The sequence below is a fragment of the Epargyreus clarus genome, unplaced genomic scaffold, assembly GCF_041222505.1.
Source record: "Epargyreus clarus isolate Ecla_fem2 unplaced genomic scaffold, WU_Ecla_fem_2.2 ptg000002l, whole genome shotgun sequence".
NCBI classification, from domain to species: domain Eukaryota; kingdom Metazoa; phylum Arthropoda; class Insecta; order Lepidoptera; family Hesperiidae; genus Epargyreus; species Epargyreus clarus.
The window spans coordinates 9,250,882-9,272,855 of record NW_027332210.1 but is presented as its reverse complement, the minus strand read 5'-3'; the positions used below and the strand labels follow the sequence as shown (position 1 = coordinate 9,272,855).

Genomic DNA, 21,974 nt, shown 5'->3' with positions numbered 1-21,974 from the left:
GTATTTTTGTCTGCCTCACATGTTCAAAAAAGAGAGACAAAACATAAAGCGCTCTTTTCTCAATTTAGACATTTAATGTTACGTTACCTGACACTATAGTTCTGATACAATCCGCTAGGGGCGCTGATTGGAATTTGTGTGGGCAAATATGTTAACAAATACCAAAACAGTCATATTTGTCAAAAAGTAAAAACTCATGGTACTGATGACTAAGATGGTCTCCTCATTTGTAAGTCAGCCGGCATCTACACCCTTCTATCAAAACGCTGAAATGCTTCTCTCTATAAAAAGCTCTTGCAAGAAATTTGAAGTCGATATCTTGCAATTGATACACACAAATAGAAATAGAAATGGTGCTGTAGTTGTCTCAATTTTATAGACAGTATCAATTTCTCTGATCAGACACAACTTATTCACAACCTTGATGGCGAGCCCTAAGTTTCAATAGCGATATCCTCTGGCCTGGAGCAGGACGCCTGATGAGCTCGGAGGACGTCAGCTGACGTGGACTTCATGCAGTTGTTCATGTGGATGTCTGATGACGCGTTGGAGTGGTGATCCCTGCGCTGGTGGGGGCAGTACCGACGGCCCACATTGCCGCACAGGGTCCTATGGATAGAACTGTGGATAAGGGTTCTTTGTTATAACCTGGACAGATTAAGTTTACGTTGGGTAGTATGTAACACATAGGAATTTAGAAGATTATTACAGTGGGTCGGTTTCATACGTTTTTTAGAGTTTTCCCTTCACGTATCGCGATGATACATATATCGTTGGTTTAGTATTACAATGCAGATTTGCAGAATGTATGTTTTATCGTGATGCGTGCAGTGGAACGTAAGTGAGAGATGTTACAAAGGTGATTTTCCCATATAAAATCTATAGGCGTCGGATTTTTTTAACGGTCGAATTTCGATCGCCGGGCGATCCTAGTATTTATAATTATGCTATTTTCTGTCAATTTTTCATATAATGATGTGATTTGTAATTAAATAAAGATTTTTATTAATTTATTTAAGTATTTCTTTCTATCCATTTCTGAAAAACTAGTGCCTTCAAAATTCAATTTCTCATACCTGGGATCCTAGAATAAAGTCTCAAGCATGATTCTTTATAATATTTATTTATATACGTATTAAGCTAGGTTAAGTTAAACAAGCAAGAGAGTTAAATGACGTAATATCGAAAAATTATTTATGCGAAAATAAACCGAAGATAAGCTGAAAGTAAACAATTCTGGTGAAAACATTACTTTCAAAGCAAGAATAAATCATGGTTTTATAAATGTTTTCAACAGCTAACTAAGCATTCTAAGTAAAATATAAGTATTTGTAACTTTTGCTAAGAAAAATCTTAAGTTGTACCCTTGTAGAAGTTTGTACAAGCAAATAACTTTTTACAGAAATAAACTTGAACTTTAATATTCTTATATCTTTGGAATAAGAAATAACTCGATAGATATTATAATTTCGTTTTACTGCTTAAATATACGATTTGAATTTTTTTTATTTGTAGATAGAAAATCGGTCCACAAATAAAATAAAAGAATGTTTTTAAATTTTATATTTAGCCTTTTTACATTCCTAATGATAAAATAAATATTAAAGCTAATACCAACGAAGTCTATTTCCAATTCAATATTATTATTAATTAAATAATGAAAAAGTACTTTAAGCGTAATTTTGTTTAATAATAATAATAATACTCTTTATTGTACCCAGATGTAGAACATAAAATAAAAAAACATACAATTTAGGACGACACAAAAGGCGGTCTTATCGCTAAAACAGCGATTTCTTCCAGACAACCTTAGGGTGAGGAGTTAAAGAAAGTATGAATTATAATAAAAGGTAGGGTGCAAAATAATTAAAATTATAGCTACTAATATGTAAAATGAAGTGTAAGTTAAGGGATAGCATATAGTAGGAGAAGAATAAATAAATAAAAGGGAAAGAAGCTAATAATTAATTTAGAAACAACGTAACATTTTTTTTTTTTTTTTTTAGGTGATTAATAGCAAGAGCACAAATTTAGAGAAGGAATAAAGTTAGAGTTGGAGGTAGTGGGATTTGACCAGATTTTTGAAGGAGTATAGGGTTTAATCTTGTAAAAATATTAAAATAAACTTAAATTTGAAGAAAATGACAAAAATATTTAAAGGATTTTTCTCACCTGCTGCAAGAATCCAAAGTCTTCCGAAACGCAGCCCTGAAGTCTCTATTGAAGTAGGCGTAGATGAGTGGGTTCAGAGCCGAGTTAAAGTAACCCACCCAGAAGACACCGGCTACCACTGGAGGTGGGCACGGACAGGCGTCACCACATAGCGCTGTTATTATGTACCTGGGAAACGAACAGCTGTTAAACCCTTTGTTACATAACAAACTGCATTTGATTAACGACCGTTTGTAAAATAAAAGAATTAAAATAGTAAATTCAATTTGAGTTACTCATATTTCATTATGTTTGTCGTTAGTTGTACTTAATCGTTAGTTACTATTTCATATTTTTCGTTGGTCCAAAAAAAAGATTATTTTAATACTAATATGTTGTAACAAGGAAAGAGAAATTAAAAATTTAATAATAAGTATATCATCACTCTTTTCCAGCCTAGGTGTAGGATAATGTTTAGAATCAATGTATTTATCATTTGAGACCTAAAATTCATTAATTAAATTGTATTCTTAGGTACATTGTATACATGTAAACTCGTCATATTGTAAAACCACATGGAATATAACATACAAACAGTTCAATAATAAATGTTTTCATTCTGTCACCTTACACAAAGTGTGCGGATAAAGTAGTATTACTTCGTCTCTCGAACACAACTGTGTAATATCAAACTTTTGTTTGGAAGTTAATACGAACAAATAATGCCATTATTCATAACTTGTATATCTAGTGCGTCCGTTACTTATAGTTACTTATAGTATTATTTTAATAAATTATTTTGTATTATCTTGATGATGTATTATTTTTATAATATTAATAACTGGCTGGTACGATTGTATGAGTTAGCATAAAAAAGAAAAAGAACGCTCTTGATATTTCAGTTGTATTTTGCGCGGGAATAATAAAAGTTGTAAATTGGATCAAGAAATAAGTAGCTTAATGTTATTAATTCCGAAGTGGGATAATCTCAAAATATATTGAATTTAACTTGCAAAATGTGGATTGAATTTCCATGCTATGAACTCCCAGGGCGCTTTGCCGTGAATTTTCAATAAAGGTAAAAGAGTTTTCTTTCAAAGGCTATAATGCAAATAACTTTGATGTATCAAATATTCGAAGTACGGTGACCACTTATCATTGGATATTTATGCGCCATTTTTAAACGACTTAAAAGGAGGTTCTGTATTCAACTGCTATATTTGTTTATATGTATTTTTGTACGAAGGTATGTATGAATGTATGTATGTATGTATGCATATATGAAGGACGGTATTTATGCAAGTTTGTATGTCCGCGCTTTTCTCAAAAACTACTAATATAATTTTGATATGTTTTTTATATGCAAGCATATTTGACAAGGAATGTTTCAGTATTGTGTTTTAGTATAAAATAAAATATAATTTTTAAGTTTATGAAAATATCGCCGTGTTGATATGGCGATGACATTTTAGTTCTGAGTGACAATGCAATGATCACCTTCAGGTAGAACCCCATTCCTGAGAGAGACACAGAGATCTCTGTGAATTTGATAGCACCCCACTTCGGAACACCACATGCATGATTTCCTATCTCCGTGTATAAAAAAAATCATATAACCTCACCACAAAAAGAACGGTAGCCAGCAAGCCAAGAACGCCGACATGATGATGCCCAGGGTCCTAGCAGCTTTCCTCTCCCGCTTCATCTTGTTGCTCGCCATCGGCTGCATCTGGATGCTCTGCCGCTCCCTCATCACGTCGCCCATCGAGATCCCGTTTATCTGGAGATGCTTGTCAAGCAGAAGCGCTGCAACTTTGCTCCTGTTGACAAAACTGCATTTAGAAGAAGGATTGTACAGGCGCAAATACTAGGGAGGGTGCTGCAATACTGCATGGTTTAAAATATATACCATCGTATATCATGTATAGTGGATTGATACGAAGTAGTTTTATCTTAACTTTATAGCATGGATTTTCGCAAAGTAACGCCTTATACTGTTGACTATGTGTTGAGAAGGTTGACCAATGCTAGCTGGATGCAATTTTTTTATATCCAATTGAGTATTGGTACTTCCACGTTTGAAAGAAAGCCTCACTGGTCCTATATCCTAGTCATCATGAATTTTTATGTTATGACAAATATGACTGTTTTGGTATTTGTTTACGTATTTGCCCGTACAATTCCCAATCAGCGCCCCTAGCGGATTTTATCAGAAATATAGTGTCAGTAACGTAACGTTAAATGTCTAAATTGTCAAGATGGCGTTTTATGTTTTGTCTCTCTTTTTTGCGAGGTAGCCAAAAAGACTTATTGTTACTTTTACTCAGTCTACTGAAACAAACGGAACAGAATAATGGATTGAGTAAACGTAACGTACAATTGTGGGATGTTTAAAACTCATGGTACTCGTAAGTGTACTGTGCAGTTAGAAAAAGAAAAGTTAGTTGGATGACGACTAACTTACATAATATGAGCCACTTCATTTTAGACTTCAACATTGGCAATGCTTTTGTGATTGAGGTAGAATGCCTGTTCTACATGTAGTTGATTACAGATGTTCATGGGCTGGAATGATCACTTTCATCTACTTTGATACTCTTTACTTATATAAACAAAAAGGTCTGGACCATTGTTCACTACTTATTTACGAGGTACCTATCTAGTTAGCAAGGTAAAGGTTAAAAGCAAATGCGTAGGAAATGATATAAGGATCCGCATAAGACCTCCACTACGCTGTAACGATGCTATCTAATAATAACAAAGGAGGCTAATGGCTTACTGTGCTCTCCAAAGTACACAACCACATAACGTGCCGTTCCAACTTAGTCTTTAGTGGTAGACGCATCTATAAGCGACCTCGGTCACAATTTGAATCCTATTTTCCCTCATCTAAATCTTTTTTGCTACTGATATATAAAAATATGTGTGACCTATAGATATATCCTGATGCATATATTATCCTTAAGTTGAGGTAAGATTTATTGAACAAAATATTAAAATTATTTACAATATTATAATAACTTAAACTAAATTAATAAAACAAATAAAAATATTTACAGTAATAAAAAAATAACTAAAATTATAATAAATAGAATAAATAAGCCAGATCGCTGCCCCGCGGTAGTGTACCCAAGACACTAGCAGCATTACCTCGTTGTATTGCCAAACTTAACTTATTATTATTTATCCTTAACTAAGTAAATCGTGCAGGTATGTCAAACGTGTTTATGAACAGCCCATACACACTACTTTTTCCACTATCCCTACTCCCACTCACCCCACCCTCCCAAAATTCCATACAGAAAACCATTTCGATTGACCTCTCACGTATATGACAGCGCAATACTTCAGAGAGGTCAAGCTAAATCTCCGGTTTTAAACTAGATATTTTTTTATTGAATCCTTCTTCAATAAAAGTCTATCAAAATAGAAAAAAGATTTTGCAAGTCCTTTTGGTACTTATAAAGTTGTTACACAGAAAACAAATCATCTTTTTCGAAGTTTATAGTATCAGTACAGATAAACAAATAATATCTAAATCATTAAAAGGCTATTCTACTAACGACCTGTTTTATCAGATATTTGAGACCCAAAACACTTTGAATTCTTAATGGCATTCCAAAAATAGCTTTAAGAAAATTATTCGCGGGGTTTATAACGGAAAATGATATCGTTGAAGTCTCATTTCCGTTGGTCCGTTAATACTCTAACCATTTTTGGTACAAATTCTAAAGATATGGTATGGTACTGATATTAAAGAGTGTCCTTAGTATAAGTTTTTACGTTTTTTACAAAAATGACTTTTTTTGTATTGGTTTACGTATTTGCCCATACATTTCCAATCAGCGTCCCTAGCAGACTGTATCAGAACTGATTGGAAATGTATGGGAAATACGTAAACAAATACAAAAACAGTATTTTTGTAAAAACGTAAAATCTCATATTAGTACAGATAAAAGAAACTGATAGTCAAAAGATTAAAATAAAAAAATAAGGGTGGATTTCATCGAAAGACTGTTTAAAGTGTGCGTTAAAGTTGAATATAACAATAACATTGACGATGTAGTGTAGTAGCGATGGAATGTAACCATTTTGTGTTGCACCAATTTATTTATCTTTTAACTCATTTCCGCTGTCACCACAATTAGTAGACTTTGACAGATGACAAAAGTTGACAACTACTAATGTATAAATACAAAAGTTGACAAATACTATTGTATTTGTCAACTTTGAATTTTGACAAATACTATTGTATTTGTCAACTTTGAATTTTGACAAATACTATTGTATTTGTCAAATTTCGTAAAAGTCGCTAAATTTATTACTTTAACCGATTGAAATCGAGCGGTTAATGTTAATGTTAGTTATGACGAAATTCCAACCTCAACTATGGTGCAACTCATTATTTTTTTATTCATGGATTTAACGATTGGTTAAGCTTGTGTAATGTTAAAGTTACATGTTGCAACCCACCCTTCAAATATTTTTTTTTTAAATGCTTTCTACACTCACAGCCCACACTAGGATTCCCTGTGTCGTGGGTGCCATGGACACACACATAGACAAATACACAAACACCCAGACCCAGAAACAGAATTCAAATTCATCATTTAGATATCTGTCTGGCCGGGGATTGAACCCGGGACCCTTTGCGCGTCAGATCGGTATGGTGGCCGCTCCGCCACGCGGGTCGGGGTAATTCAGTTACAGTTAGTCAAAAGTAATAACGTTAACTAGTCCATTTCGTTAGTTCCATCCAGTTAACGTTATTGTCAACTTCCGTATCTGTCAACGTCGCTTAAAAATCGTGGTGACGGTTATGGCAAAAATGAAGTTATGTCAAATAACTTGGTACAACACAGAATTGGTAAACTTCTGTCGCCACAACCCCAATGAACTTTAGTAATTAAACCTTGACATAAATCTTATCGCCGTTTAATATATGGGACTTGTTTTAACTGTATATCGACACAAAAAACTCGCGCAATAAAAGAAAACTTTCTTTTGATAACAGGGTGACCTTGGCTGTATAATTAAATTATAACTTAAATTTCAACAAGGAAACGCCGCCACCTGTTTGGGAACCATTGTTTGGGAAATTTCTTGTAAATATTGTAAATAAGTTATTTTCATCAAGTCAAATCAAATCTAATTTATTTGTGAAATGCTTAATATAGATATTTTAACAAAACAATACATTTTGTGATCACTGACGTAAAAAACTTGTATGCTAACATATATTTCAGTTTATAGTTTAATTTATTACTTTTTCTACTTTAAATTTCATGTATTTAGTAATTGTAATTGTAAATAAATGCTAATAAGAGTAGGTCAATAACAATACTTTTAAATTCAAGCTTAAAATCACTAGATCAAAGATATACCAACTTACACAATTTTGAATTAAGCTCAAAAAAAGATTAAAAGTTTCTTTCAATTAGGTTTGTTTTTACACGAGCTTTTCTGACACTTTTATCTAGAGATGCTGTGAAAGTTTAAGCGTGAAAAGCTTTCACAACAAAACTTTAGAGTTGGTAACGGAAACCTACATCTAAGCTTTCAGGATTGCAGGCATTAGAACTTTTGGATAAAGTTTCTAGTTTTCAGGGGATTTTAAAACAAAATATCTCATCGTAACGTAACTAAACATTCTATGTAGATTTTCCTTCAAAATTATCTTTTTAACCGACTGCAGAGGGTAATGTTTTTTGAGCGTATGCAGTATATACAGGGAGAATTTTTCAAACGGGCCTTCAGGCCCAAATCCCAAACTATAAGAATTATCAAAAAATGTTGAAAGGAGTTATGAGGCCGATTTTGATAAAAACTAAAAGTGCATCATCACTTTTTTGAAATATCTTTTTCCCCGGGAATCGAACGACTTCATTTTGAAAAAAAATACACCTTTATTATTCCACTATCTGATAGTGTTGCTTATAAGGATCGAATTCTGGGAAGTAATGTGACTATAATAAAAATATTAAACCCCGACTGTTTATAAATATATCGTATATCACGCCCATAATTTGGACATATCTAACGACACTTCACAATAATATGTGAAAATTCGTCAAGCCGCTTGGGCTGAGGGCTATAAATTATATTTATTGAACTATTGAATATTGAACTAGCATACGAGCACGCATTCCACCTGATAGTAGATGGTTGCTCTGCCCTTTAACATCTGCAATCAACCATATAGGAGCTCCATATAGAACATCATCATCTGATCGCCGTCGCTGCACCTGAAGACTTTTGTCGCCTCATATGTCAGCCAGCATAGAAGTAGGGTTGCCAACTTACGAAAGGACCAATCCAGGAGAATTGTATGTTTAAGAATTTGGGGGGGAAGGATCTGAAAGATCTAATAATATTTCTCGATTTTTCACCATAAACTCATAATTTTTAGAAAACCCGGAAAAAATATTGCTCTCCGGGAGATCAGGAGGTTAACCATTATTACCAGAATATCCCGGACAATCCGGGAGGGTACTACCCTACATAAAAGGGTGATGACCCTAACACTGAAACGCAAGAACTATTTCACACACAGATTAAGTGTAGCTGTTGTACCTCTCCGATGCAATCGCTTTAAAAAAACCTTCGTCTGCTTTTTAGAAACTCCATAAAACCAATATCCGTACCAGGAAGCCGTTAATTTATTCACATAGAACATAAATATTCAGTGGTTCATCAAGCCCATTTTAACATTGGCTAACTCGGCGATGGTGGCGAAAATTCAAATTAGTTATGCAAATTTTCTAAATTATCGACGAAGTGGCTATCGATAGATTTAGTGTTATGTCTTAGCACGTATATCAAATCAAATCAAATCATTTTTTTTTATTCAAAATAGATTCTTTGGTGGTGGTGAAGGTGTTTCGTTATGAAGAAGAAGCGGCGAAAAAAACTCCATAACATACATCTTTTAAAAAAATGTTTTTTACAATGGTAAACTTAACCTAATGGTACATGTGGAGCTGGAACTACTTCAGACCACACCGTTTTGTCAATCAAATAATCACTTAGTTTATAGTACGCTTTTTTACATAGCGTTTGTTTAACGACATGTTTGAACTTTTTTTCTGTGAGATTCAAATGTGGTCGGGTATTTTATTAAAAAAATATTATCTTCTTTTCTTTGTACATAAGTAAATCGTTTATTCATATGATTGTTTTCAAGAACAGTAGCACTATCATGATTTGGCATAGAAACGCCACTATAGAAATTGTAAATAGAAAACTATTGTCATTTCCTAGTGAATAACATAACTACTATCGTTACGGTATTTCTTGACAACGTCTGTCAAATTAATGACTCATGGGACCGAATTTGTATGGCAATAGATCATAATGACATTCGCTAGCGATTTGATTTCGATAGGGTTTTTACGTTACGAGTGGCTCACACTATGGAATTTAGTTCTACGAGTAACCACCAGAGGCGCTGTACAATTTTTCATACATTTATTTTACGCAGTCGCTAGCGAGTAATACTTTTGTAAACTCATGGTAGTGCTACAGAAGCTTCTCTGTAAATAATTATACATAGCGTTTGTTTTGTTTTGTATAGTCGAGACATAAAAAAATATGTCGTTAAATTAATTAAACCTTTATTTATGTTGTATAGGGTCGTTTTACAATAGTGTTTGAAAGTAGAATAGTGATTTTACAGGTATATTATCGCAGAATTCACACATTTTAATAAGTGACTGATTCTCAACATTTTAATTTCTTTTGCTGCGAAACTGTCGTGGCAAGGGTCACTTTCTTGTATTTAGTACAAAAAATAAAGAAAACCCGGTTGCTTAAATATACCTGTATCAATAATAATTAAGGTTAATTTTGCTACAAAAGGAATTTGTTTATTGGACCGATAGGTCTTTGGCATTGTCCCTGTAGTTCTGGGACCAGAATAGGGCTACGGTATCCCCTGACTGTCGTAAGAGGGGAGGGAAGAGGTGCGGTAAAAATATTACTTAACCCTGTTTCGCTCCAATGGCATACAGTACCTTTTAAAAGTTTCCTCTTATTAAACGAAAAAGGATTTAGGCTTTACCTGCAGCCTAAACGGCTTGACAGAGCAGATTAGGTATCTTAAAATAGTAAATATTTTTATAATTCTCTTCTTCAGATAAATCATAATGGACCAATTTCGTAGAGATTCTAATTTACACGTCAAATGCCCGTTGGGTCCCAAAGGCCCGTAACACCGATTGATATTCCAACACTTCACAAAAGGACGATTTGAATCTGAATGGAACTAATATGATCCTTTTTAACAGCCCATTTCGTTTCTATGGGCCATTTTGGATCAAAGATTAGGAAAAAGATTGGAGACAAAAGATTCGGCGAGGTGATAATGCAAATGCAAAGCTTAGTTAAGGTATAAATAAGTTTATACCTTAACTAAGCTTTGTATTTGGTTATCTTTTTTCTAAAGCTTATACTTCCCTTAATGGTAATTGCGTATGAATACCGACCCTAGCTAAAATCGGACATGCCTGTTCTAAGTTTTTTTTTACTTTTTATAAAAAAGGAGTAGCAGACGAGCATGCAGTCAACCTGATGGTACGTGGCTACTGGCGCCCATGGACATCTGTAATCAACCCATATCACTATTAACCGTCGTAGAGTCAACTTACCCTGATGATGCTCCGTTTTGGATCGAAACACTTGTTGGTGGTGGTATGTATTGTGGTATATATTTTTAATTTTTGCATGTGCACGCATCCTTTGAGGGAGGGAGGGTGGTACATACTGCATGGTTTAGAAAATATATACCATCATACATATTTGTAGCGGATTGTTGCGAAGTAGTTATAATCTTAACTTAATAACTATAAAAATATTGAACTTTGAAATCATATTTTATTATTTACAAATTTGTGCCATTCAGATTCAAATGTTACTTACAAAGTCACTTAGTGGGCATTTTATACAAAAGCGGTGTATAAACAATGAAGTAATCTGTGAAATTGAAACCACAGATACATTTGCAGTGTGACTGATGTTAACATCTATTTCATTTACGATCTGTGAATCCCAGTACTCACTAAATTGGTGTAGCCCAAAATGTGTGACACTGATACTGAAAGGCTTTTCATTCAGGTAGCAACGTATTTGTGGCAGATTTTGAGTAGGATTTCAGTCCATTGCGGTCGATTACAGATTTCCATGTGCAACAGGGATTTTAACGTTCAGTCCATCTGAACGTGAATCCCAGTGTATCCTCATAATATATGGTATTTCGAAGGTGGTGGAACCCCTTGTGTTTCTCCGGCGGCACCACCGCTACACCTATTTCTGCCTTATTACAGCAGAGTTAAGGACTGCTTTGTTCTGGTTTGAAGGGTGTGGTAAGGGAGAAATACTTTTCCGAGGCGTTCCAGCTTAGTCCTCAGGAGCAGCGGCGCATCGGTGGCCGACCTCAGGTAGGAATGTCTAATCCTATCTGGGTTTGATTTCAGATGTCCATGGGCGACAGTAGCCATAAACCATCAGGTGGACTGCATGCTCGTCTGCTACTCCTATATTATAAAAAAAAAAAAAAAAACATTAAATATCTATTAGCTGGAGATCTTAAACACCTGTTAGTTGGGAAACGAATTCAGAACCTTCAACAAAGGGTAGAGAATATAGTAGACGAGAAAACCAAACGAGAGTCAAAATCCACCTCCAAATGAGTTTGCACGTGATCCAGTCCATTTTGATTAGAAGCAGCATCTGCATACAGAGTACTCACTAACTGAATGTCAACAAACCAAATTTGAATGTGAATAGAACTAATCGGACCCTTTGCCCTCGGTAATTGTATCAGTCTTTGTTAGAAATGCCAGGTTCATTTACTTTTCTATATGCAAATCTATCGATAGGTAGATCCCTTACGGGCCCTTTGTATGAACAGATAGATAGAACAGAGATATCAAAATTTAAGTATATGCAAGATCACAAGGTTTTACGTAGACTTTTCGGGAAGTTATTGGTCGCAGAGACCGAATCCCTTCGTAATCCTTTGAAGCTCTATTCAACCCAATATATTAAGTACTATTCTCGCAGATAACCAAAAACAAGTGTGATGGGAAGGAATCAAAATTCATCGTAATTTTCAGAAAATAAAATTAGCTATTATAATAAAAACGAAAAACCTGACTCCTAAAACATGTAACCGAAGTATGTCTTTTCCACAATTTAGATGAATCCAACGACATTCCTTATATGAAAATACGTCAAGTCATTTTCGATGTAGGATGAGCAAAATAATGAGACAAGTATATAATCTTATTCTGAAATAAATGACTATTATTATCATAAGTAGGTTCATAAGCTCTAGAATATGCCCCTTCGTAGCAGACTACGGCTACTTTTATCAGTAAAGTACCATTAAATCTATAAAATCGTTTATCAATAATTCAAATCAAAAATTAAACATTCATAATATCGTTAACAATATTTCGAGTTACTAAAATCCCTAAAACCAATTAAAGGTACAACTTCATACAGTAACACAAACTAAAACCAATTAAAATTACAACTAACCGTACATACCTCAAGATAATTAATACCACAATACTTCGTTGCATCAAATGCCGAGATGAGCTCGGGATAATTAATCCGTCAATGATTAGGTACTTCTGAAGTTTCTCATAACATCCACGGGTTGTATTTTAGGCTGTATACACACTTTCCTAGCTTGACGGATTTTAACATATGAGGTGTCGTTGGATTAGTGTAAATGTGAAACATAAGTTTATATTTTAAGTAGTCGGGCTTATGTTTTTATAAAATTACTGGTTTCGATCAAAACTTCTCTGTCTTAATTAAAGATTCTGTTAAATAATTTTAAGTGAGGTACGCTTAATTTGATTATATCCTTAAATCCTATCTTATCAAAACTAATTCCCAAACTAAAATTTCCTTTTTGCGCCGAAAAACTTTCGAAAATATAACAATAAACTTTACCAAAATAAATAGATATAATGTATATGTTAAAAATGCATATTTTAACTAAAAACTTTACTTATTTTCACGTTACCACATTTTATGTGAACGTAGCTTTAGAACTTTTTAAGCCCATTTTTAAACTTCAATTACTCTTGTGTACTTAATCTTTTATCAAGTATATGATTCTTAAGTCCAGAACTTATGTTTCTAACGAAAATGCGAAATATACCTATAGCATATCGATGAATTACAATTATTATAAGAAAACAATACGACTGTTTAAGAAAGTTCTCTTTGGTTCTCACAATTTAGACGAATCCAATGACACATAATATGTTAAAATCTGTCTAGCTCCTATCTACAATACATACGCTCGAAACACATTACCTTGCAAGCAGGTAAACAGATTATCAATTTTCTAAATATATTTTCTAATAAAAAATCTAATTAAATTCAATGTGACTCTAGTATTAGTCTTATTTTGGAGTTCATTTTCAAAGTTAAATTACAAAGTTGTATACTACATTTTTCATTGAGTAAATCGAAAACACAAGAATAAACTTTGCTGAGGACAAATTAATAAGTTTTCATAAATGTGACCTTATTGTTAGGTATTCAATTATGTTTTATAAATGAATTTCTTCTTGCGTCTATTATTAGGCTTGATAAATATCTATGTTACAAGATAAATATTTCTTTATTAAATCTAGCTGAAAATATACTTAGGTTAGCGTCGTCAGTGTAATTTTATTTTAAGTTAGATTTCATTAAATCAAGGTTAAGTTTATTTGGTAAAATAAAAATACAAAGTAATAATTAATTAGACATTTTGTTATGAGCTTTATGATGCAAAATCCAAATTCATTTAGATATCTGTTTGGCCGAGAATCGAACCTTGACAGATCGGTGACGATGATTTTACCAAGCAAGTTTATATAATAATGAATTTGACAAAAACTAGAAAATACTCGAAATTCCTTTAATTGTGTGTTTACCCAGGATTCGAACCGGGATCCTTCTGTGAAACTGGCAATTTTGCCAAGTGGATAAATATTCAAAACACATACCTGTATAACATCCTCTCCTGCCGGTCAGCCTCCACATAGATCCTGTAGTACATAAACAGCATGATGACACCGGGAATCCAGAAACTGACACTGCTCGAGATCACTGCATACACTTTGTTCACCGTGAAACTGCACACTTTTGGGTGTCTTTTCCTAAAGTCCAGATGTTCGTTCGTCGTGTACCACCCCATGAAGATCGGGAGGAAGGAGACCAAAGCAGGACTGCACCAGACCACAGCGAGCATTATCCCAAGTTTTCCAGTCGTCATGATCAACGGGTAGTCCAGGGGCTGGACTATAGCATAGTATCTGTCCACGCTGATGCAGCATAAGTGGAGAATGGACGCTGATGAGAAGTAAACATCTAAGGAGTTCCACACATCGCACATGAAGTACCCAAAGAGCCATTCGCCGTTTGTGATCTCGACGCTGAAGTTGAAGCACATAGCCCAAATGGCGACAAGCATATCCGCCAGCGCTAGTGAGACTACGAAGTAGTTGGTGATAACTCGCAACTTCCTGTGCCTCATGACGGACACAATGACGAGAAGATTGCCGAAGATCGCAGCGATAATGATGAAGAGCATAATAATGCATTTGAGCACAACAAGAAACACGATGAAGGCATCATCTTCGAACTGGTTGGAGTAGACCAGATCGTTTGTAGTTTCATTGATCTCCAGGCTCCGGTTAACGTACTGATCCGTGAGATACATTGATGTGGACAGGTCCCTGAAGTCCAGGGTGAAGTTGGAGGAGTCGCTGAGAACGATGTCGACGCGTTCAACTCTCATGTTTTCACATTTTGTGAATGTGTGACGTCTAAGTCATATTTATTTCCTTCCTCAGGGTAAAAGGCCCCGTCTTGTGTAAACCCTCCTTGATGGGACTTCCCATTGTGTGCGTTACCTGAAAAAGGAAAGTTATTTGAGATGTGATTTCTTTTGTGAATGTTGGGTGCTTTGACATTTCAGTGTGTTGTCAACACTTTTTTATTTTGTTTTATCTACTATATTCTGGTTTGTATGATAGAATTCTAGGGGTAGAAAGGAATTCCAGAGTGTAGGTTAATTAAAAGTAACTTTTGCAGCTCTTAAAGTTCTAACATTCCAAACAAACTTTTTTATAAAATTATTTCACAGTTATAGCCTCACACTATGATTATCTGTGCAGCATATTACCGTGAACACACACAAAGACGAATACAAAATACCCAGACCCAGCATAGAAAGACAAAGATGTCGGATGTTGGCCGAGGATCGAACCCTGTGCAGTGTGCATGTCTAATCGGTACGCTGATCGTTTTGCAAATATTTTTTAAGTCATCAACCCATCTATGCCCCACTGCTGGGCTCGAATGATCTCAGTCTGAGAGGTCTAAGTACGTATCGTTAGACCCCGTACACATTGTAAAACTTTTTTCAAAAAATCTCTCATCTACCTTTTCTCAAGATGTTTTTCTGAATCGTTAAAGCAATTTTATTTTTGTATATGCCTTCTTACTTAACTTAAAATACACTAAATGTAAAGAAAGAAATGGAATTTTCAAGGTAGCACTGTGATTAAATTTTATCGCCCGATTTTAATCTTCTCAATATCCGACAGAAATAAAAGAATTCTGAAAAGCGAAAAGAATTGGGACTTGTTGTATTACGAAAGAGGAGCGAGTGAAGATATTTATTTGTTGCATTATAAACATATAACTCATAGTCGTAAAATTATATAAGGCATAATTACATACAGGGGAATCCGAAAGTACAAATAAGCAAAAAATGCTGAAAAAAAGAAGACTTTCTACACTCACAGCCCCACAGTAGGATTCCCTGGGTCGTGGGTGCCATGGACACACACATAGACAAATACACAAACACCCAGACCCAGAAACAGAAATCTATTTTGATAAACATTAAAACTATGTGCATCAATACATTTTTTGTTAGAACCGGAAAGCGAACGAATATCGTTATGGTAAAAAAACACCCATAATATATTATTGCGCCATTTGATAATGGGCATAGGGACAAATTTTAAAACATAATAATAAATGACAAAATTTAGAATTTAGATAAAGATAATTTTCATCATAATTACTCCCCCCTATATTTTTCTTTTATTTCACTTTGGAAAAATCATAACTGCATGCCAAGTTTCTATAATATTACATCAACATTTTCGTATAATTATACTTGTCTCTGTTACACGCATCTCTATAAACGCACTTCAAGGAGTACGAACTCCAGAGGACCATTAATATTTATTTAGATTTGTATTTCGCAATTTCGTGGAGTCTATTTTGCTTTTTATTCATGAATCTTGATTACTAGTGATTTATTTTATACTGTCTTTTGCCTGCGGCTTCGTCTATATGGTTGGCAGCACCTGATACTCTTAGGTAAATGTACATAATATTTGCCTTCTTTGTCCTAAAGATCTACAATTTTCTTTTAAGTTTTTATCTCTTATTTATTTATAACCTTAGCCTGAACATATTCGAAAAAATCCCTTTGGTATAGGTTGCAAAATTTGATAACAAAGAGATGAGACATATTTATCCGAAGGATCCCAATTTAGTATCTCGGAGATTCTTTGGTCGAAGTCAGGTAAGATTTTAATCTTATCTGGGGCTGTAAAGCAGTGCCCACAGACTGCAGGCTAGTTAGCTATATTAAAATAATATTATATCAGACTATATTAAAAAACACCCTTCATTGAAGAACACAATAGTTACAATGAAATGAGGCAGAAATAAGTATTGTTATGGTGTTTCAGAGTCACTATCCTGTCTTACCGAGATACCATCAAGTTGATAACTTGTATATATTTGAACTTAGACATTTAGTTACAAAAAGACAGCACCACCTGGTAATATACACGTCAAACCGGGTCAAACGGATCCCAAGTGCAAAACCCCTTACGTCGGTTTCTAGCTCCGCTTTTTGTTAAACTCAGGCCCTTCACTCAAGAGTCACTCTGAGCTTGCTCCGAATACCGTGCGAAGAGAATCATAACGTTATTTATACTGCTCATTTTTGTGGCTAGAATTATATTTTTGTCATATTATTGAACTTTTTTTTATAATTGAGGAGGGGTAGACTAGCATGCAGTCCACTTGATGGTAAGTGGCTTCTACCGCCCATGGACATCTGTAATCATTGTCAGAAAATATTAGATTCCTACCTGAAGTCCGCTATAAATGTACTATAAGCTCTGAGCTGGAATATCTCGGAAGAGTTTTGTCTCCCTTACCACTTACCGTGAGAAGAGAATCATAATGTTATTTATCTTGCTAATTTTTATTAGAATTTAGCTAGAATTATATTTTGTCACATGATTGAAGTTTTTGCGCGTTTCCCGTCACGTGTGTAACGCCCGCACGCGCGACACACATGTACTCTTGAATTATTATGAAGTGAGTTATTGTAGTCTCTTTCTTGTTTTATATTGAATCAGCAAACGAGCGTACAGTCCAACTGACGGTAATTGGTTACTGCTACCCTTGGTCATGTAACTAATTACTTAACACAATTATTACACATAAAGATAAGGATAACAGAGGGACTATTATATGTCACTCTTCAGAACTAAGATGGTCGTCTCGATATGTAATTCAACCGCGATCCACACCCTTCGAAGCTATCGAAACGTAGAACTGCCTGTCGATAGAAGGTGCTAGAGTTGAGGCGATACACCTTCGATCAAACCATACTAGAAATATAAATAGAGATTTTTTTTTAGAAAATTGTATGAGCACGCTTTTCCTGTCACGCCTGTTAATGTCCGCACGCATGTCCGTTGCATCCTATCGTATCGTATCGTACTTACAAATACAACGGCGGTGAAGACACTACAAGAGGTAAACAAGTGTACATTTTGGTAGCGTGTTTCGGCGACACACGCGCGACAGGCAAAGCGCTAAATCCGGTTGTTTCCGGATAAAGATCCTTGATGTGAGTATCATGATTGGCACAGAAGAGCTTTAAGCCAAACGGGAAACAGGACTGAAGAGTATAATCTCGTACTTCTGAGGATAAAATGTATAATAATAGCTTCCACCCACGAATTCTTTTTTTTCCTTATAAATGATTGTGGTCATCTGTTACAAAGTAATTACATAACATTTTCAATATTTTTTGATATATTTTTTCATTTTATATTTTGATGCGTTTTTGTATTCCCTTAATTAAATTCAAGTATCATAAATCACTATTAGACACTGTCATAATATCCGCAATAAACAACGAATAGGATTTAAGTTTTATCAGAAGGTAGCCATAGATATCTTATCCCTGAGGCCTTAGATGGAATACTTCGCCAAACCCTTACCACGCCCTTCAAACTAAAATAAAGTAGCGAGGACCAAGCGTGGGAAGCTGAAATTCAACAGTCTTGATTGTTTAAACTACTTATAGACCAGTGCCGATAATTTTTGAAACCAAAAAAAATTACAGTAGGATGAAACCCATTAGAAAAGGAGGGGAATATGATCAAAATGAAAGGAAAAATAAATTACAGACGATCCGAGTTCGGGAAGTGGAGGGGGTGAGTTTTTAAGGGTAAAAAATGGTTTATCTTGATTTCCGGCAAAACTACAAGTCCTATGGAAAAAAGTTAAATGGCAAAGTTGTAGGTAATAAAAAGATCTACAACTTTTGTATTTGCAATTTTTTCACATAACCTCAAAATTTTGGTGAAAAATTCAAAAAACCAAGTTTTTGGTTTTTTATTTATATCTTTTTCAAAAAAAATTTTTTTTCTACGAAATTTGGTGAAAACTTACCTTATTATGTCCCAAATATACTGTAATTTATTTGATTAAAAATATTTATTTTTTCGCCTTATTTTAACTTTATATCAAAAATGCACCCTAATTTTCAATCGAAAATTCTGACGTCAAAATATCAGCTTTTTTCAAAAAGTTTGGCGGCTTTTTGTTCGTTGAAATATCTACTTTCTGATGGTGTAAAAAAAAATATACATTACTATAGGAAATGTTCTCAGAAAATGCAAAAAATTGAAAAAAACTCAAATTCGAAAAATTTTTTTAATCATTATGTACAATTTCATCAAAAAAATGTGATTGCTGCAATTTTTTTTAAGTTTAAAAGTTAATTAATTTCATTCGAATTACATTCATGTCATAGAAAATCTCATACAATATAAATATACATGTAAATCGTACTATTGAATTTAGATACTTAATTCTGATTACGTTATTCATTATATTTTTTTTTTCAAAAACGTTAATCTTGTTATTTATAATACCTTATCTGAACTTCTAATCAGTTATTCATTAGTTTTTGTCTCTTTGAAGGCATTTCTTCATCGTTAGATTCGACAAACCTTTCCAACTCTAGTTGATCGTCGAAATCTTCAAGACCATCATCTTCGTCTCGAATGTTATTACCAGTCTGCATTGGTTCTTCATCCACAATTTCATCTGAATCATTTACTTCCTCGTAGATTTTTTCTTCCATATTGGAGCAACTTTCAGAACCCTGACAATTAGTGCATAAATTTGTGCATTTTAAACCATGTTTTCGGCAGCCACATTTTAAACTGTTACATCCAGTTTCACAGCTGCAGCAAATAGTTTTGAGCAATACTTCCGGAATTAAATCCTTTTCTGTAAATTTGGGCATAATGCCACGCTGATGCTGCTTCCAGCCCCAATCTGTTGCTGTCAATTCGTTACCCAACCAAGTTTGAAGCTGATAATATGCTCTGTAACAGTGTTTCGGCCAGTTCAGTCCGAAATACTGAACACATACTATTTATGAAAGAAAATATTACTATTTTTATTTTAAAGTTGATTAATATAGATAAAAATACAGATATTATTTACCTTGCTATGTAGATTCCAAACGATTTTTTGAATAAAGTAAATTTCTCACAATTCACTTAGAATAACTCAGCCTGCACGTGTATTTTTAAAAACGATGTTGTACACTGCTCTGTATCTCGAATACTGGCTAACGGTTTTTACAGCTGCTACGAAATAGCAGGTATGTAGTAAGGCCCAGACCCTCCTAGGTCCGTCCCCACTTCTCTATGAAATAACTGACAATGGGCTAAAATTTACCGAAGGTCACTCAGGTATATAAATTATCTTAAAACAGCAATAAATAGGCATCTACAAATATTATTTAAAAAAAAATTTTCGAATTTGAGTTTTTTTCAATTTTTTGCATTTTCTGAGAACATTTCCTATAGTAATGTATATTTTTTTTTACACCATCAGAAAGTAGATATTTCAACGAACAAAAAGCCGCCAAACTTTTTGAAAAAAGCTGATATTTTGACGTCAGAATTTTCGATTGAAAATTAGGGTGCATTTTTGATATAAAGTTAAAATAAGGCGAAAAAATAAATATTTTTAATCAAATAAATTACAGTATATTTGGGACATAATAAGGTAAGTTTTCACCAAATTTCGTAGAAAAAAAAAATTTTTTGAAAAAGATATAAATAAAAAACCAAAAACTTGGTTTTTTGAATTTTTCACCAAAATTTTGAGGTTATGTGAAAAAATTGCAAATACAAAAGTTGTAGATCTTTTTATTACCTACAACTTTGCCATTTAACTTTTTTCCATAGGACTTGTAGTTTTGCCGGAAATCAAGATAAACCATTTTTTACCCTTAAAAACTCACCCCCTCCACTTCCCGAACTCGGATCGTCTGTAATTTATTTTTCCTTTCATTTTGATCATATTTCCCTCCTTTTCTAATGGGTTTCATCCTACTGTAATTTTTTTTCATTTTTTACCATTTTTAAAGGTATCGGCACTGGTCTATTAGTATATATTTATCTACATTTCTATTCAACAAGTTAGTCTTGATAAAGTTTATTTAAGACCGAGTTTAGTTAAACTTAAGGGTAGATTTATTATCTTTTAGGAGTCTATTTTAGTACACCGCCTTAACCAAGATAAGAATGTATATTTCGACACAAAATTAGTCGAGCTAGCAAAACACGAGATATGGGATGTCACGTAAACGCAAAGTTGGTCCTTCGAGCCAGATTATTAGCGGTGATATATTGCGACTGAGGTCGGAGTTCGCTTACATTTTCGAAAGGGTTCGAAGTTAGGCGTTTATTTAATTTTGAATAATTATTCAACATTCATACATATAAGTAAGAGTACTCGTAAAAGATATTAATTTGATTTTGAGATTACACCCTCCTTTTACTATTCAATTTTGCTATTTGCTATTCAAGATTGTATTTAAATTAATTAATAGTATCTAATCTACAACTTAAAATTGCATACCTTACCCAATGAAATATGTTTGAACTTTATAAATTGTACAACATCCTACGTAATACCATATTTCGACGGTCCCTACGTATAAAGCGACATGTCGAAAACGCAGGTTTACAGGAGAGCGTAATTAAGGTTCAAACCACTCTAGAAATAATTCTCTATACAATTCTGTGGGCACTTCATCCACATTAACATAATTTATGTGTATTTAGTTTATATATTATATCACACATACACATACATACAAAATATTCATGTAAGTATATTTATACACACACACACACACTTACATATGTACACACATATACACACAGTTACAGCGACACATATGTACACACACAGACACCTCAATAATACACCCCGGACTCGAACCCGGGACACTCGGTGTGTGTCGGAGTTGATCGGGCGCGACCGCTATATTCATGCGCGTACGCAGCGCGCCGCGGCCGACCCCCGTCGCCCGCGCACCGCTCTGGCCTGCGGTCTTCCCGCGGCCGCCGCGCCCGGTCGACAGTCGGCTAACCCTCGTCCCACGCTGTACCTGTGTC

At 34.2% G+C, this 21,974-nt stretch overlaps 1 protein-coding gene across 1 annotated transcript; it reads right to left on the bottom strand.

Moving 5' to 3' along the window:
* Nucleotides 1-319: 319 nt before the first annotated feature.
* On the bottom strand, nt 320-15,019 carry LOC140745159 (octopamine receptor beta-1R). The gene is made up of 4 exons (XM_073076933.1): nt 14,163-15,019; nt 3,774-3,971; nt 2,173-2,340; nt 320-621 (listed from the first exon to the last, which is right to left on the bottom strand). The coding sequence occupies exons 1-4, from the start codon at nt 14,954-14,956 to the stop codon at nt 435-437; spliced, it is 1,347 nt and encodes a 448-aa protein (XP_072933034.1). The 5' UTR covers nt 14,957-15,019; the 3' UTR covers nt 320-434.
* Nucleotides 15,020-21,974: the final 6,955 nt, after the last annotated feature.